At 36.7% G+C, this 19527-nt stretch overlaps 1 protein-coding gene across 1 annotated transcript in view; it reads right to left on the bottom strand.

Moving 5' to 3' along the window:
- Positions 1–1371: 1371 nt before the first annotated feature.
- LOC110467366 overlaps positions 1372–19527 on the bottom strand; it is an 83182-nt gene continuing 65026 nt past the window's right edge. Inside the window, exons 17-19 of the mRNA XM_021524481.1 lie at positions 19150–19299; positions 3173–3250; positions 1372–2099 (exon numbers count right to left, since the gene is read on the bottom strand). Of these exons, the coding sequence (XP_021380156.1) occupies positions 1804–2099; positions 3173–3250; positions 19150–19299 (524 nt within the window). The 3' untranslated portion in view covers positions 1372–1803. The remainder of the gene's footprint in view (positions 2100–3172; positions 3251–19149; positions 19300–19527) is intronic.

The following is a 19527-nucleotide window of genomic DNA, read 5'->3' as shown; positions in this document are numbered from 1 at the left end:
ACTCTTTCTTGAATTTCATCTGATTACCACAATCTAATTACAATAAATCATTAACAAAGCTCAATCAACAAAACAAATATTCTTTTCTCAAAATTGGTGCAGGACAGAGGACGTGCAATATAGGAAAAAGTATGTTAAGTGAAACACACTGTCGGAATATTTTTGTGCAGTCATACAACTTGCATAGTAAAAGAGTAAAAGAGACAAAAAGCCTACGAAAACAACAATAAAAAATGTGATATATAAAAATGCAAACAACAATAAAAAATGTGATATATAAAAATGCAAAGTATAAAAATTGAGATTTCTTACAATGTATACATGTATAATCTAGAACCTACAACATCCTGTTATTTTCATAACCGTAATAATTGTATCATTGCTATATCAGGAAATTATCACTGACATTGACACCACACTTCTTCTAGCCTATTAACAAAGCTTACAGCTTTGCCGTATAAATCTTAAAATAATCCCAGGGGTCAACACCTAATCTCTGACTCAAAGTAGAAAGCTGGGCATATTACAGGACAGTGAAATAACATTGTCTATGAATATGGACGGGCCTATTATCAGGCATGGGCTTATTAATTAACAATACAGTATTTTCTATATATATGTGCTTGTATATGTATATAAAGAGAATATATAAATGGATTAAGTACAATGAGTACAGTCATTGCATTTAACCAGAGACATTTTCATTTTTACTGATTAAACATACTCTTTTTTTCTCTCAACCTTATAAAAATTGCATCAATAATGTCATTCAATTGTGACAGCATAGTCTAGTACCTGCCCAGGAGCACAGTATATTTTTGGAGCATTGTAGCTGCCTAGACAAATAATAGCGCTGTGCTAACAAGAGAAGTTAACTGTTGTCAATGACTATACTTATTAGCACCTACATTTTAAAAATATTAGGTCCCAATACATGTATCACCAACACTTTGCGTCTGCCTCAGGTTGAGTTCAAACTTAAATAATTAACCTCCTAATACCAGGTACGTTAAAGACTTAAGTTTTAGCTCATCTTGGAACTGCCTTAAAGTGTTGGTGGTCGTCTCAAGGCCAGGATACATCTGTGATTGATATTGTTAGTCATCAATATTCTCTGTAAATTGTAATTCCAAGTATAAGTGACACCTGATGCAAGGTATTCATATCTTCCATGAATACAGTGACTCCTGGTGTAGGTTATTAACATTTCTTAATTTTCCATACCTATTCCGTCTTTTCGTATTGCAGAGTTATCTTCTCTTGTGAGCAGGTATTGATTGTTACGTCATTTGTTTGTGAGATTACCGTCATCAATTTTTGAGAAAACGGCTTAATTTTCTCACACAAACCAATGACGTAACAATTAATACCTGCTCACAAGAGAAGATAACTCTGCGATACGAAAAGACGGAATATTACTGTAATGAGAATCTAATGCTGTGATTGGCCAACTCAATGACACAACTCAACATTGTATTATGGTGTCTGACCTGCCCTGCAGTGGAATGTACAGTCACTATCTCGGGGTCATAAATATTATTGACCTTAGAAATTCAAAGTGAGGCTCACTATTATGACATCATAGACTGATATAATGCCGAAAATGCTTTGTTGACATCTTGAAACAGCATTAATGAGAGCTGCTGGTGAAGGCTCAATATGGTGAAATTTAGACCTTCGACCAGTTACTCCTGTCAGCCTCTGTGAGATGAGTCCAACTTTGCGTAAGTGGTCTTGGATCTTCGTTTCACCATATTGATCAATTCAGAAATTAGCTGTGTATAGAATAACCCCTGGTTTGCATCAGTTGTGACCTCTGTAGATAGAGTTTCCCTTAGTACCCATGTAACCACCCCAGTTCTGTTTGTCCATAGGTAACAACTGTCCAGTCCATTCTTGATGCTGGTCAGTGATGGATGCTGGGTTCAAACTGACTCGCTGAGACACGTCGCCGAGGAGGGGAGCGAGGCTGATCTTTTGTATAACTGTCAGAGACTTCATCTCTGTGTAGCTGTACCCTGCATCCACAATCGGTCCAACAAGATCCACGATGGAAATGACGTCTAGTTGACCATCACCGTCGACGTCACCAACGGCAGCTGAAGTGGACGACACCGAAAAGAAAGGTAAGTAGAGACCCCTTATTACACACCGAAAAAGCAACAAGAGCATGCAAAAGTGTCAACAAAATCTCAAAAGCAAAACCAAACCAGGGCAACATATGTACAAAGGAAAGATTTACATGGAGACCCTTGACAAAGTACACGGAGAATAAGACCAGATGTTCTGGAAAGGTAAACCTCTTCTGCTTCAATGACTTCTCCCGCCAAATCAAGCTACCTTACTTTGAGCACAGTTCAATTATTCAATTGCTGCATTGTAAAACTAGTTCTCTCATTTTCATGTGTGTAAGATAGAGTTGTTTAGGGTAAGAAATGGGTGTAGGAAATTTCTTTCCTACACCCCATATCACGTGACGTGATGAAGTGACGTCACGTATTTGAAAACTCCGATGCCGCAATGCGGAAAAGGCGACGTGATGAAATTAAAACCTTTTACAATATATTTACCGTACAAATTAGAGGGATGAGATTAATTTTTCAGTGCAGAGATTGTTTGCAAATATGAGGTATGCTAAATCTGACTGACTAATTCGTATTTTGTTTGAAAAGCTCAGGGGCAAAATTGATATTTTCAAAATGGTAGCCAGTCCAAACGCATTTTCATGGTTTCTGAGCTTATTCTGGTAGTTGGAATGAGAGTAAAGTACTCTTTCTGCCCAGGGGTGTAGGATAGGGAAATTCCACCCAAATTTGAAAATCCAAAGGATGGAATTTCCCGTATTCACACCCCTGGGCATGAAATAGTCGTTTAACTATCACACCAATGCCATGCTAGAATGTGAAATATCAAAGCTGTTAAAATTACAGATCTTCAAAGGAATGTTTTTGAATATTCTCCACATTTTTACCCTCTTTTTGGCAGCTAATAGATCAACAATTAGAACAACTCTGAATTTTCTTATTAATGAATTGGGCATGAATTGGGCAAACATTTTCTTAAAGACCTTAAATTTATAATTTAGGAAAGCAATACAGGTATATAAATTGCATACCAGGTAGGTAATACTTACATATAATGTTTTGTAAGGTGCTGAAAGTTCATGACTTACCTGTAGCTCGATCTTCTGGGATCAGTACCACACACATGGTCTGGTTTTCCGATGATAAAGAATCCTTTTCACGGCGAACTGTTAAAAAGAACGGAAAACATAAACTGCACTGCGACATGAGAAAATGGTAGCTGTATATGGCTGGAACATTACATACCAGTGCATCACTGACTTGCAACCTCAGTACCTGTGTTTACATCCTCGACACTCCCAAAGGTTACACTCATTACTGCTCTCTCACGACACCCCTAAAATATGTTGTGACAGAATTGAAAGCTGACTGTATGCACCACCATATGGACATACAAGTAGCTATATAGACTAGTCTGATCCTTTGATGTACATCAAAAGAATTGTGTGGTAGATATAATGGTAAAATTCGCTGGCTTTGATGTCAAGTGTCGCTCCTCTGTAATTCTCAAAGCACAGGTATCAGCCTAGCGATTCGTTGGTTTTTTTTTTACTTGAGACCGATTGCCATGACATATTCTGGGAGGGCAGAGAGCTTAAGTGAGCATAAACCCCTGGAATTTTAAGGATGCTACTGTATGTGCGTTATTGAATACCGTAAAAACCCATGTAATTTGCGCACCTATGTAATTTGCGCGGCTGAAAATCCCCAAAAAAACTTCCACTCAAATATTTTGCCCACCAATTTTTTTTTGAAAAAAACCCAACATGTTCAAGTTCCGAAAATCAATCTCTGAAAATGAAAGACAAACCGCTTGGGATTCTTAGAATTTTTGTAATTTGTTTATCATAAGTGAGTTCATAAGTATTGTTTACAGGTACAATGATGTAAAAACTAAGATGAAACTGTACAATGTGTATTTTGTTGTACTGTACAGACCTTGGACCGTTTTTCTTTACCAAAAGTGCGTTGCGTTTTTGTTGCATTTCCGTTGCGTTTGCGTTGACCGTTTGTTGTGCGTTTTAACTTTAGCGTTGAATGTGCGTTGAACATGCGTTTTGCTGGTTATGTAAGAAAACCATCGATGTGCAGGTTATTTTAAGAATATGTGAGTGCTGATTGTTTTAATATAAAAAAAAATTAGTTATATGGATAATAAAGTTTGCAAATTAAAAACAAAATAAATATACAAATAAAATAGATAAGAACGTGAAATAATCGGTGGGAAGTTTAGCAATGACTTCTATTAATATTCAAATATTTGGGCTGCGTCGTGTGCTGATTGATGGATGCATGTCTATACACGTACCTTAATTGGCCAGTGAAATTTTAAGTAGAAAGTAATTTAGTAATTGGTTATTTGTATATTTTAAATATTTAATTTCTATTCTTTTATCATTCTGTTCATATGAATATATGAATCAAATTACACTAAATCTACAAATACTTCCATCACTGATGGGCTGATGGTTTCGTAACGACACCAGGGTAGTCTGGATTGAAGATATATAATAAGTGTATCTAAACGGCGAGTTTCATTTTATAAAATATTTGTAGTTCTATCTCTATGTGTGTATGGTTTTTCGTTAATTTTATTGTCTATATTGTGGGTTTTGTTTACATCCAGGTCGACTTATGTAAGACCTGTCACGGAATTAGATTGTCATCAAAGTCTGTGGTCCTGTGCTCGACACGCAACATGTATCGGGGGTGCTGCCTGCGAGGTTCGAGAGGTACACAGGCCCCTGCCAACATTGACAATAAATTGACTTTGCTTACGCCGTTGAAAATCATTGAGACCTAGCAACTTTACTAGTTGTGTATTCGGTATTTCTTTAAGTTGAATTAAGAGGACACATTATTATTAATTTTTAATATTTAATAAAATGGTGATGAGTATTCAAATAAGAATTTAAAATATTGAAAAGACAAAAACTGCCACAAATGAAAAAAATATCATTAGATAATTAAATTGAATAAATCAAACAAATTAATTAATTAATTAAATGAAATAAAAATAATGAAATAAATAAATAAAACAAATTAATTAATAAATCAATAAAATGAAAATATTGAAATAAATTGAATGAACATTTTAACTTAAATAAAATAAATAAATGCAGGAGGGTATAGATGGTAAATTCAGGTTACATTTGAAGGTGATGTAGAAGAGTGTAGGTCGTAAAGGAAGTATAGGTGATGTAGGAGGGTATAAGTGGTATAGGAAGTAAATGTGATGTACATATGCAGGAGGGTATAGGTGGGATAGGAAGTATAGGTGATGTAGGGGGATATAGGTGAATGTAGTTAATAAAGCTGATGTAGGAGGGTATAAGTGGTATGGTATAAGAAGTATAGATGATGTATGAGGGTATTCCGTCTTTGCGTATTGCAGAGTTATCTTCTCTTGTGAGCAGGTATTGATTGTTACGTCATTGGTTTGTGAGAGTAACGTAATCAATTTTTGAGAAAACGACGTAATTTTCTCACACAAACCAATGACGTAACAATCAATCCCTGCTCCCAAGAGAAGATACCTCTGCAATACGCAAAGACGGAATAAGTGGCATAGGAAGTTAAGGTGACGTATGAAGGTATAGAAAGTAAAGGTGATGTATGAAGGTATAGAAAGTAAAGGTGACGTAGGAAGGTATAGAAAGTAAAGTTGACGTAGGAAGGTATAGAAAGTAAAGTTGACGTAGGAAGGTATAGAAAGTAAAGGTGACGTAGGAAGGTATAGAAAGTAAAGTTGACGTAGGAAGGTATAGAAAGTAAAGGTGACGTAGGAAGGTATAGAAAGTAAAGTTGACGTAGGAAGGTATAGAAAGTAAAGTTGACGTAGGAAGGTATAGAAAGTAAAGGTGACGTAGGAAGGTATAGAAAGTAAAGTTGACGTAGGAAGGTATAGAAAGTAAAGTTGACGTAGGAAGGTATAGAAAGTAAAGGTGACGTAGGAAGGTATAGAAAGTAAAGTTGACGTAGGAAGGTATAGAAAGTAAAGGTGACGTATGATGGTGTAGGTGGTGTAAGAGGGTATAGATGATGTAGGAGGGTATATGTGATGTAAGAGGGTATAGATGTTGTAGGAGGGTATATGGGGTATAGGAAGTAAAGGTGACGTAGGAAGGTATAGGAAGTATAGGTGATGTAATAGGGTATAGTTGGTGTAAGAGGGTATAGATAATGTAGGAAGGTACATGTGGTATAGGAACTAAAGGTGATGTAGGAGGATATAGTTATTTAAGGGGATGTAGGAGGGTATAGGTGGTTATAGGAAGTATATGTGATATAGGAGGGTAAAGGGGGTATAGGAAGTAAAGGTGAAGTAGAAGTGTTATGGTGGTATGATAGTAGGTAAAGGTGATGTAGGAGGGTATAGGTTGTATAAGAAGTATGGGTGATGTAGGAGGATATAGGTGTGTAAGAGGGTATAGATAATGTAGGATGGTATAAGTGGTATAGGACGTATAGGTGATGTAGGAGGGTAAAGGTGGAATAGAAAGTAAATGTGATGTAGGAGGGCAAAGGGGGTATAGAAGGTAAAGATGATGTAAGAGGGTATAGGATGTATAGGTGATGTAGGAGGGTATAGGTCGTATATGTATGCATTTATATGTCACGTAAATGTATTCAAGGATCAATCAAATATCGTTACCCGAGTCTTACTGCCAATAATGATGCATGCATCTTCAGCTGCCTATATAGTGAGGTGTATTTTTATATTTTTTCTTATAAATTAACGTTTCTGTGTCAATGTATCACGATTTAACAAACCAACACAAACTTTCTCCAATACCATGGACTAGTCTCTGTTATCAAATGCTTTCAAACGTGACTGCATCGTCATAGTTAGATTCACCAGATATGTTTTAAAGCTCTTTAAGCCTCGAAGCATATAGGTGTCATTCAGATTTCTTGCAAACTACAGCCATAACAACCACATTAAGAAGAAAATATTTGACAATTATCATATCAGATCTTATTCTCGTCACTTAAAGTTAAAACATGCTATTGATGCGACAAGAGTGTATTTTTATGTGTATGATAAAGGGCCGGTTTCCAAAACGGCCCCTTCTCTGATTCAAATTTTCTGTTGGTGGTGCATTGCCCATGCCGTTGTGGTCACAAATCTATAAAGTATAAAGATTTAGGTCACTTGGTTTGTTTTTTATGGCTCCTCAAAGTTGTACCTTTCAGAAGCTGTCTAAGTGTTGATAAAATGTGCATGTTATGTAAAATATTAATGAAAATCTAATCAAATGATGGTCACCGTAAAGAATACATTCATGGCATGATTGTGACAAAAAATCATGTTTCCATCGCGCCATTTGGCTGTTTTATGGAAGAAACAATCTCAAAAATGCCATTTTCGATGATAACATTTTAGACACAAAAACTGTGTTTTTTAGAGAATACACCCTTTTATGGGCGTTGGATGCAAACCAATTTTTATCCTATTAAACAGTACGTAATATGCTATTGATGAGAGGAAAAATCATCAAAATGTAAGTGGTGGAACATTTTCAAATGTTGGGTTGAATTAGCCTATGGTTGAATTGCCGATTTTCGACTTTCTTTAGATAATTAACAAAAAAACGAGAGTATTTGCTCGGTATGTTGAGAATATGTACACAGATATGAAAAAAAGTGAGAGAAACACTTTTTCATAAAAAAAATCCAAGATGGCTACTTCACAAGTCCCCGTGGTTGAAGACATTGGCTGACAAATAGACAGAACAACAAACAAAACGTGTTCCTTATGATTTTGGTTGGTTTTCGCATTTACGGGAGTGTTCATAGCTACGGGCGATTGTATAATACCTATATTTATAAGTTTGGTTAGTCACATGGTAACGGGGATCTTTCATATCGAGCCCCAAACATACTTTCGACATATGCACTCCGTTGCCGCATGGAAAACTATTTCAAGTTTTGTCGGAATTTCTTTACCTGTGGTTGTAATGGTCGAGGGTTTTCCAGCGTCCTGTAATACCCAAGGTAGTACAAGATACTGGAGATGTGCGCACACATTCCCATCGTTCTCTCTCCAACTGGGCACTGGCAGTAGTAGTCCTTTATTGGGGCCTCAACATCGGGTGAAACGGTGAACCGTATCCAAACGTTATATTTCGTTTGGCTTTTGTGTCGAGAATGTATTTGACATCGGAGAAGGTCTGGGGAGTGCTGGTAAAGCCACACCTCATAGTCTCCGTCATCACTTAAATGTTCGGCGATGTAACCAGGAGCCAGAGATATCTGATACGTTCCACACGTAATGGTTCTCAAGTAATCAAGATCGAGACGGGGAAACAGTACGGAAGATGCATCCATCTTGACAAACTCGGACCTTGCCCGTCTAGATAGATCCGGATCTGTCTTGACTCTCTGAGCTAAACCATTCGGTGTTGTCAAACGGTCCTTCATACGTTCAGCCATTAGCCTATCTTTGGCATCTCTCTCTGGAGATCTCTGGTAGATCGGTCCTCTAATACCATTCAGACAGGCTGTGACGGTTCGAAGCAAAGCCTCGATGACATTGATAAAGCTGTTAGACACCAATTGCGTTCGGAAGAACGTCCAGTGTTTCAGACGACCATGATAGGATTCCACAATCCACCTCGATTTGGTGATAGTTCTGTCAAGATTTGCTTGGACGTCAGAATGTTGACTTTGACCGGGTTTCAGGTATGACGGCATGCTAGCATTGAGGCCAGAGGCTTCGAGAACTGGTAGGACATCTCTAAAACCTCGGTCAACGACAACGTTGTCGTCTGGTTGTAGCCAAGTAACTAGCTTGTCCATGACTTTTTTTGTAATTGTAGCATCATTTTCGCTGCCAGTGAATGGTCCTACTGTGTCCAGAATGTAGCCATCTGGTAAGGCGATGCTCATGAATTTGAGATAGTTTCTCTTCTTCTGGCCACAGTAGGACATTCTCTGGAGCTTGTGGTCGGAGCTTTTCTGGATATAAATATAGGTGCCATCTAATATGGCAGTGGCTTTATCTCCAAAAAATGCTTCTGAAAAGACAGTATTGTGCCCGAGCAACTGTTCTCTTGTCAAGTGATCCGGACCTAGAAATTGTGGGACTATCGATGTGTCTAATGCCTGTACTATGGAGTGGAAAGTTTTGGACACACTTGACTTGGAAATTCCAAAAAGAGAAGAACACTGACTCCAGGAAATGTCGGTTTTCAGTTTTACCCAGAACAGTAATAGAGCATCGTGTGTAGTCTTGGTATATATACCAGATGAAAGATATGGGGAACAGTGCGAGTGGATTTCGAGGAACTGATCTTTGGACCAACCTGTCCAGGCCATGCATGCCGAGTCATCAAGAGAAGAAAAGCTTATTGTAAACGCAGACTGGTTCTGTGAAAGGACGTGCGACACCTCTAGGAGGTCATTAATGATTTCGGACGATTTTGATGGTAACTGAGATTCCAAGGAACCTCTACCATCAAGGACAACCTCTGTAGACGGATCTAAGTCGTTACCAATAAGGTGAATGGAGCAGACGCGGGATGAGGTGGGACACCACAGTTTGTGTGAATAGATCAGGTGATGTCTTGCACGTTTTGGTAAGACTGATGATTTTGTTCCATTTCTTGCAAAGGTAACAAGACAGAGACAGCATTTTTTGTGTGAAGATGATCCATTCAAAAGATCATGAAGGGTCAGCAACGGCAGGATATGGGACGGGGAGTCGTCTTCTTCCTCTATTTCCTGGTTCTGCTCGGGTTCAGGTTCAGGCTGATTTTTGTTCCGAAGATACTTCATGTAGCACTTCTGGCAAATAAGTGCTTGTTCCTTTGCTGACATCAATCCTTGTTGCACCAGCGTATCTAGGAGCCATTTATATTGTGGACTATTTACATTGCGTGCACTTCTGTTCTTATTGCCACTACGTTTCTTGAAGTATACTTGACACCCTTCTCCAACACATTTACCCTCCATCTTGAAACAATAACGATTGGTTTATGAAGCGTCGATAAAGTAACAAAATAGCAAGCCACCGATGATTGCTGTAAACAGCTAATACTTAGTAGTTTGGTACAATTATGCGAAAATGTGTGATAAATAACGAACAACTAATTACACAAAATAACAAGACAATATAATAAATCACATTCAATACCTCCAAGAAGCGCAGAATTGATTGATTACTTAGAACAAAATAAAGTATTTCATATGGATAATCTATCTATTCGATGTGGCGTGGTCGGCAGGCACAAAGAAAGTGAGACAAGTCAGGGTCCCAACCCTGACAGAGCCACAACGCTTTGGAGATGGGACAATAAAACAAGGAAAGTGAGACAAGAATAGCTAGCGTCGAGTCAATGATTCCGTAAACGTATAGACAAAGACAAGAAGATACGGATAAATGTACAAGGCCACACGATCAGAAAATTCAGAAGAGGACAACTTGAGATAGAACAGTATTCATGTATCAGGGTGTCCTCAGTGTAAATCTTTATATCGATACTGTTTATTTAGTCGTTACACATCATAAAACTGTCATGAAAATATCCGCTCTGATATTCAATATAAAAGTTTGTATATAATAAGCTATATAATAGGGTTTCAGACAAGGTTGTTACTCATTTCCCCTTTTCTTTCAATTTACAACCACATTCAGGCGGCGATATGAGAACGTTCCACCACATGGAATTAGCTGATTTTTGGTACACATATGAAACAAGTAAAGCTCTATCCGATTTTCTGATGGAAATTTGCATCCAAAACTATATAACGGGAGAAAATTGCAATTTTATGGCATTTTTCTTCATAATTGTGTCTCTGCAAGTGCATTTTCATCCGAGAATTTTTTTTTTTATGTTTTATGAATAAACACGATGTTTTGGAAATATTTATCAAAAGAAATTTATACTATGTTGCGAATTACAATTTCGAGATAACCTTCTTTTATTTACGAACTTATGTCTTTGATGCTGAAATTGACAACTTTATAAAAATACATTTTCACTGAAATTATGAAATCTGGGTGTCGGAAAGGTGTAAAATTATTCTTCGGAAAAGAAAAAAACAGTAGTTGAGCTAGATAAGAAATAATACGGGGGCAGGCTCCTATGGAGAATTAACATTACTGGAAACAGGCCCTTTGAGAACATGCAAATCATAGTAAGATTCACCAGAAATGTTTTAAAACTCTTTCAACATCAAAGCATATAGATGTCATTCAGACTTCTTGCAAACTACAGCCATAACAACCACATTAAGAAGAAAATGATTGACAATTACCATATTATATCTTATTTTCGATCTATTGATGCAACAGAATGTATTTTTATGTGTGATAAATTTGAGAACATGAAAGTCTGTTTACTTTCAAAACTTCCATATAGATTTAAGTTTATATGATATATATACGTCTCTGGTTTGAATGATTACACAAATAGGTATACTAATTTGACAAAATATTTGAATGTGTATGATAAATTTGAACAAGAGTTACATACAGTATGCGTCATGTTAATCCCTGTCATGCTTGTTCCTTTTATTGTCCTACTCATATCAAATGCTCAGACGGCGGACATTTTTGAAAAGTGACTAAAGTTATCCACAAAAAGAGGCGGTCCGGGGATGTTCTAAATAAGAAAAATAAATTCTATTTTCGGTCCGGATCAGTACGGTTTGTTGATAAGTCACCCCCCTGTTATTGCATAACATGCACAGTTAATCCTCCGTTTTATATAAACAATTTTTAAGTGACGATTGAATTTCTGTCATTTCACTCACACACGTTTCCAAAAACAGAAATGTTAGTTAGTTTATAGATGATTTTTTACAATTTTAATGATGAAATGAGTTCCTCCTGAGGAGGCAGGTAAACGGTGTGTTGGATGCTATCTGAATGAATATGTGTTTTTTGTACATAAGTGGTTAATCTAGTTACTGTAAATAATATACATCAAGAGCCACATAAAAAAGGTTCGTACCTTTGGCGTAAGGACTACAACACAGAAGAGATCACTTCCAACAACTACCCCGGCCACCCCCTTTTAAAATCCTTTAACCAGAGACATATATACTATACAATAGTGCATGTACTGCATATATACTGGTTTTATACGCCTCTGTTTTAACCGCCCAATGTCTATTTTTTAAACAAAGTGTCTGATCAGAGTCGTATATGTTTCTGGTCTGACGTGTTGACAAAAGAACGGTAAATAATATACTTTTTGTTATTAAATTGATATTTAGAAAATTTGGTGAAGACCTATATACAACACAAAACAATTGATTAAAAAACAATTGATCTAAATTGATCAAATTAACGTAGGCGCACCAAGAGTATATAATATATACGTCTCTGGCGCACCGCACCCCTTTCTTTACAATATGTAGATATATACGATTGGAATTGACGAAAAAAAATAATACTTAAAATGAGCAGCAACCCATGTTTTTTTCACTCCCAGTTGTAAAACGTTTTTATTCTGTATGCAATCCAAGGAATTAAGCATACACCACTTCTAAGAATATTACAGAGGGAGAACCTGTCCGTTCAAGTCTCACAAAGATTAGTAATTTATCAATGAACCTGTAACATGATCAGATATATAGCATGGTCCAGCATTAATTTGCTCGTTTCTGAAACTCATCTGTCGAGTGATGCAGTTGTACTGATTGTGGTTTGCATATAATGTGACTCTGTGACAGCATGCACTTACGCATTTCATTTATTCATATTTTTCTTGAAATTGATCCTTATACCAGAGACGTAATACGTCTCTATACGTTAATTTGACTCATTTTGTCCACGTTATNCCCCCCCCCTCCCTTGCCCATCTGCTGACGATTCCCTTTGATGTCATATACCTGTACACAGTTATATAGGTGTATCGTGGGCCTGCTGCTGTCTGCACAGGTGTGTATAAGTGTTATTTACCTGTACACAAATGTCATACCCAAATATGCTAAGGGAGCGGATCGCGATGATTTTCATAATTTAACCAAGATGTTGAATCAAAACGTGTGTATGCTAAATGTATAGGGAGAAACAAACAAAAATCTCATAATTCAATGATATTTTTCGAGATAAATAAAATTCTAGAATTAGATTATAAAAGTCTGTGATCTAGTTTAGCATCGCATATACAGGTACTGTTTTGTATACAATCAAATGTTTGAAATGTCGACCTAACATACGGAAGACACAATGTCGTGGATTTGTCATTAAACGGTGATACTAAAAATCTTGACATTTAAACAGCAGACACCAACGTTGAAGTTATTTTGTAAACATTTTTACTGATATATTTCCGTATTTTTGGACCGTAGAGGTACCACAGTATATAATTTTTTCCAATATAAATATTCCGGCACAGAAACTGGTCACGACGTAGCGCCGTTCAATGCCGACATGATTGGATAAGTTCTCACTGTAAAGCAGAAACATATAAAGTATATAAATCTCTGTGTAGAGTAAAAAAAAACAAGAGGACCAATGGGCCTGAATCGCTCACCTGGTATTAATTTCACACTTGTTATCTTAAAAGTGGACTAAAATACAACTACAGGCAGAATATTGGTGTTTGATTAATAAGAACCTATTAAAATATTTAAACATATGACACCCGTGACCTTGAATGTCGAACAAGGATATTAGTTTGAACAGAATTTATAGTCTTCCAGCCCAGCATGCTTCTAGCAAAATATCATTACCCTGGACTGTTTGGTTATACAGAACAAATCATTTAAAGATTTAAACATATATTGACCACGGTGACCTTGAATATGGGTGAAGGTTATTCATTTGAACAAACTTGGTAACCCTTCATCCCAGCATGTTACTACACTTGTAATGGCCAAATGTCATCACCCTATGCCTCTTGGTTATTCAGAAGTTGTTTAAAGGTTTCATACATATTTGACCCCTGTGACCTTGAATATAAATCAAGGTCATTTATTTAAACAAACTTGGTAGACCTTCATCCCAGCATGTTACTGGCCAACTATCATTATTCTAGGTCTCTTGGTTTTTCAGAAGAAGTTGTTTAAAGTTTTTAAACATATTTGACCCCTGTGACCTTGAAAAATGATGGTCATTTATTTGAACACACTTGGTAGCCCTTCATCCCAGCATGTAAATGGCAAAATTTAAGCACCCTAGGCCTCTCAGTTATTCAGAAGAAGTTGTGTAAAGGTTTTAAACATATTTGACCCCTGTGACCTTGAATATAAGTCAAGGTCATTTATTTGAACAAACTTGGTAGCCCTTCATCCAAGCATGCTTTTGGCCAAATATCATCACCCTAGGCCTTTTGGTTACTGAGAAGAAGTTGTTTAAAGTAAAAAGTTGACGCCGGACGCCCTTCGGGCCAGGTGAGCTATTATGATTGCAAACTGACTTTCCAGCTATAATTAAAAAATATCTTTGATCGATATCATTGAGACTATTTCTGTTTAATTTCCCTCAAACTCGTTCATTTGAAAAAAAAATCTCATCAATGCTCAGAATCGGGACATGCAATGCTACCAGTCTATGTTACCCTATTCAGAGTCTTCAGTTTGGTTTCTATTAAACTCACTGTCTGGAAATTCTTGCAAATTGTATATGGCTGGATACCATATACATAATGTTAACTTCAGCATAATCTGATTCCTCAAAACAATACAAAAAATTTAATTCACAATCTGACGCTTAATGAATCTGACCATTGCTATTCTTGATAATCGCCTATTCCTTCGATGGGGATCGACCGCTACAGGCGTTGAACTTGTGACGTCACAGCCAATAGGGGTCAAATCACCACGAGTTACGATTATGCCAATTAGGAGGACAGGTGAACATCGTACATTTAACACGTCATTATCTCGGTATGACCGGTTTTTATGCGGTTTTCAACATTTTTGTGTTTGGATCATATAGAATAATAATATATTAAGTTCTATTTTCGTTCAGGGTACACTTTAATAAGAGCCAATACAGATTGATTTTGATGGTTTTACGTCCGCTATTACGTACGGCCTTACGACCTTTCAGTAGACGACCTTCCAGTACAGGCGTGTGCTCTGGCTTTACTGAAATGAGGATGCCCAGGGGGCTAAACATGAAGTAACAATGAGGGGTAATGCACTCTCGCTGAGCTAAGGTCATCCCTGATAGCGATCATGGTCATCGTAACTAACACGCCGGTCTGTTCTGGTTTATATATCCAGGTAAATTAGCAAAAGGACTTTGATATAAGATGACTTCACACGTTAGGATTTACCACGGAATTAGATGCTATCTAAGTCCGTGGAATTACATTGTGATTTTGCTGAAATTATCATAAAATAGTTACAACTAGAAACATAAATAGTGTATAGTTTGATTTGTTCTTTTGAAATTCGGAATGAATACTAAACTCATTCAACCTCTTGGCACACGAATCAGTTGCTAATCGTATATCTGAAAGAAGTTACATAAAGTTATCATACAAAAGGACAGTGGCAGATTATGTTTGTTAGAAAAATATTTTAAAAGAAATGTTGCTGTCATTTGTCAGATACTGACCGCTCAACCCCTCTCCCACACACTTTATTTTTATTTTTTTTACAGTACTAGTGATGTAAAAAAATTGAATTAAATTGATATTAAATACATAAAGCACATTCAGATATAATTATAGCATAACTTCAAATTCAAGAACACTAATCTAACCCCCTAATCCCTTGAAGTCCTTTGTTATCTATACCTCACAACCATACGTTTCCGAACGCATAATGAAAAGGGCATTAAGTGTTACACAATTTTTATTCTTCATTTTTATATACCCGAAGTTACCCCCACCCCCCCACTCCCACCCCCCCATCCTGTGCACGGTGGTCGTCTTTATACTTTCCCTGTTTAATATTTCAACTAGAACACTGACAGGTCACTAAGGGCCCCGTCTTGTGGCAATTATATCCCACATAATCATCAAGAAGCAATCTGCCCATATAGCTGAGCTTGAAGTTTGACATTTGGACTTCAAAAAGAATCGCAAGGAAGCAAAATATACATTTTACATGTACTATGATGTGATGTGTTTCCTTCCACCTCCATATTTGCTGGGCTAACAGAAATGTAATTACCGGTGCAATACTCATTTGTTAGCTTTGATTTGTTTTATTTCACCTTATATACCTCTTCCATCAAGAGCCAGAGTCAAAGTCAGAGATCCACTTTGTCTTTGACCTTTGGACCCAAATGACCTTGACCATTAAACCAGTGACCCTGATCTTTGGTCAGTTGCCTTATTCTTTAATTCCGACCAACTTTGCTTCTTAATATCATAACATATCATATCATAAATGTTCATCAGTGAAAAATACAAAACTTGACCTTGACCCTTTGGACCCAGTAACCTGGAACTAAGGTCAGTTGACTCTGTGTTAAGTTCTGAACAACATTGCTTCATAATGTCATAACAAAATGTTCATCAGGCAAAAGGTACAAAATTTAACCTTGACCTTTGACCAAGTGACCTTGACCTTTGGTCAATTGGCTCCTTGTTTAATTCTGAGCAACATTTCTTCAAAGTGTCATAACGAAATGTTCACCAGTGGAAAGATACAAAATTTAACCTTGACCTTTGACCCAATGACCTTGACCTTTGGTCAGTTGACTCTTTAAATTCTGATCACCTTTATGTCATCATGTCATAACAAAATGTTCATCAGTGAAAAAAATGTCAAATTTGACCTTGACCTTTGAATTTCATGACCTTGACCTTTGACCACAACTTTTTACCTCAGTTTACGTGTCTCTTTGTTTAATTTCGAACAACTTTGCTTCATAATGTCAAAGCGAAATGTTCACTAGTGAAAAGCTACAAAATTTGACCTTGACCCCTGACCCGATGAACTTGACCTTTGGTCAGTTTACTCCTTGTTTAATTCTGATCAACTTTGCTTCATAATGTCATAACAAAATGTTCATCAGTGAAAAGATGTAAAATTTGACCTTGACCTTTGAACCTAATGACCTTGACCTTTGACCTTGACTTTTTACCTCAATGTGTATTTTTATGAACTGAACATCTTGACCAAGTTTCATGTACATTGGTCAATAAATACCAAAGTTATCAGCCAGGAACAAAATTTGTGGACAGACGGAGTGATTACTATAGGGCACATGTATCTCCGATACGGGGCCCTAATTAAATTAAAACGATAAGTAAAATTCAATCAGAGACGTATACAAAGTAGTATAAGCTATTTAATAAGTTACATTAATGTTTGTTTGGACTTATCCTGATATGTCGGAGTAATCATTCTCCCCAAGTTTTGGTTAAGATACATCTAATTTTGGGTGCGGTTGGAAGGAGGGGCAGTACTTATTTCGAGCAATACCGTTAACCACTAAAACATCTAATTTATACTTCCTAAATTCTCAGATTAAGTTAAACTGTGTGACGCCTTATCACAACAACAAGAAGACGGACATCTAATATTACTACACAGCGGGATAGGTCCAAACAAACCAACTGTAGCAAATTCCCGGGTCCCTGTGACTGAAACCACAGGTAGTAACCTTGTGGTCTTTACCTTCAAAATAACAATAGCCACACTCAGGTAACAGGGGTGACCACACGTTTAAACAATAATAAAGGTACGTAAGGCCAGGTAAAAGCAAAGACCAGATGATAGTTGGAATTAATTCACTACTGTTTAGGATAGTGAAATCAGTGTTGTTTGTACAATATACTTTTCAAAATGACGGTCAATACAAAGCAATAAAAATACTTTGGTTCAAGGCTGTTTTAAGGAGGGAATGATCATGACATAAGTAATTCAGGTTTCAGATTACGTTTTCATCACTCAGACAAATGAAAATGTGTAACTTGAGATACAGCACGGACTTAGATTATCTAAGTCTGTGAGTACAGCAAAAAATATGATTAAGCGTACAGGGTGCATAGAATGTATACATGTATGTTGTGTTGTAATTAGATGTATAGATAAGATCCCTATAACTTACGCTCCGGCTTCAATATCATTCATATAAATACTGATTATAATTATCAAATAATACCACTTAAGAGAATATCATAAGAATTATACCTGTTTGAAATATAAGTAGAGAAGGACGATTTTAAGAGAGAAAAAAATAATTACACGGAATTTGCTTGCAGCATTTCAGTTGGATTTGTAAGATAATACAGGAATAATACTCTATGCAAACACATCACTTCACTCGTTTTATAAATATGATGATATTCATATCCAATATTTTCCAAACACAAGTTTCATATTTTATCTCCTTTTGAACATTTGCTATCGCCTAGTTTAAATAAAAACAAGCAATTACACGTAAGTAATTTAGTTTGGGTTGTTAATCATTTTTCGACAAATTGATATTTTTTAACAACAAATTCAGAATTTGAGACTAAAAAAAAAAAAAAAATACCCACTAGACTTATCCATATGTATTGTTGATGTCAAAGAACCATTTTTCAAGACTATTCCCATAACTTCACCTTGAAAATATATATAAAAAAAAAAGAAAGATAAGTGAGAAACCACCATCATAAAATATACTTTTAATCTTATCAATTCATAAAAAGGAATGTGTTTAGGCGTCATGTAGATTTACTGATTAGATGTTAAATGAAATGTAGTGTTGAGTTACAAACGGATGCCATTAGAAGTTTAATTCCATTTCAAAACGAATTACCAATATTCTCCAAAAACCGTCGGACAAATCATCATTACAAATTATTTTTTTGGTGCTGACAGGGAAAATGTTGCCTAAAAGTACATCTGCATCTGCCGCTGTGCAAATAACACGCGAGCACTGTATGGGTAAATACAGGTCAAAGTTAGGGTCAGAGACCGACACGCTTCCGCGAGTAAGTACATCTAAATTGAATTCTTTATTGGTCTACTATGAACGGCGTTTTAGGAGGGTGTTTAATAAAACTGTTTGTGTGTGTTTGTGTTGAATTTCTGTTGCGTTTCAGTTGCATTTGTGTTGCGTTTGCGTTCCGTTTGTGTTGCGTTTCCTTTGCGTTTGCGTTCCGTTTGTGTCGCATTTGCGTTTAAACGGACAAGAAAAACGGTCCAGGGTCTGTACCTGTATATGTGTAAGACTGGGCTGGCACTTCCATGACTTTGATTGGCTGGTTGGTAATTGTTCGGTCCATGAGAAACAGCTCTGTCTTGAGGTTGGACTTCTCCTCACATACGATATGGTGGTGCCTGTAGTCATCTTTGGCTACGATTCCTGTGGAGGAGAATATCAAACTGATCAGACAGTGAGACTAGCTTGGTTTGTTAATATTTTACATCCTACTAACAGCTATGGTTATCTAAGGATGTGCCAGGTTTTGGTGGTGGTAGAGGAAAACCAGAATACACTGTACCAAAAGAACAAGAGAAAAACAACCTGCGACCCAGCAGTTTAAGGGCTAGTGATTGTATATGATCAGACGCCGTAACCACTGCAATCCCC

The sequence above is a fragment of the Mizuhopecten yessoensis genome, unplaced genomic scaffold, assembly GCF_002113885.1.
Source record: "Mizuhopecten yessoensis strain PY_sf001 unplaced genomic scaffold, ASM211388v2 scaffold11171, whole genome shotgun sequence".
Taxonomy (NCBI): Eukaryota; Metazoa; Mollusca; class Bivalvia; order Pectinida; family Pectinidae; genus Mizuhopecten; species Mizuhopecten yessoensis.
This window is presented reverse-complemented; position numbering and strand designations above follow the sequence as displayed.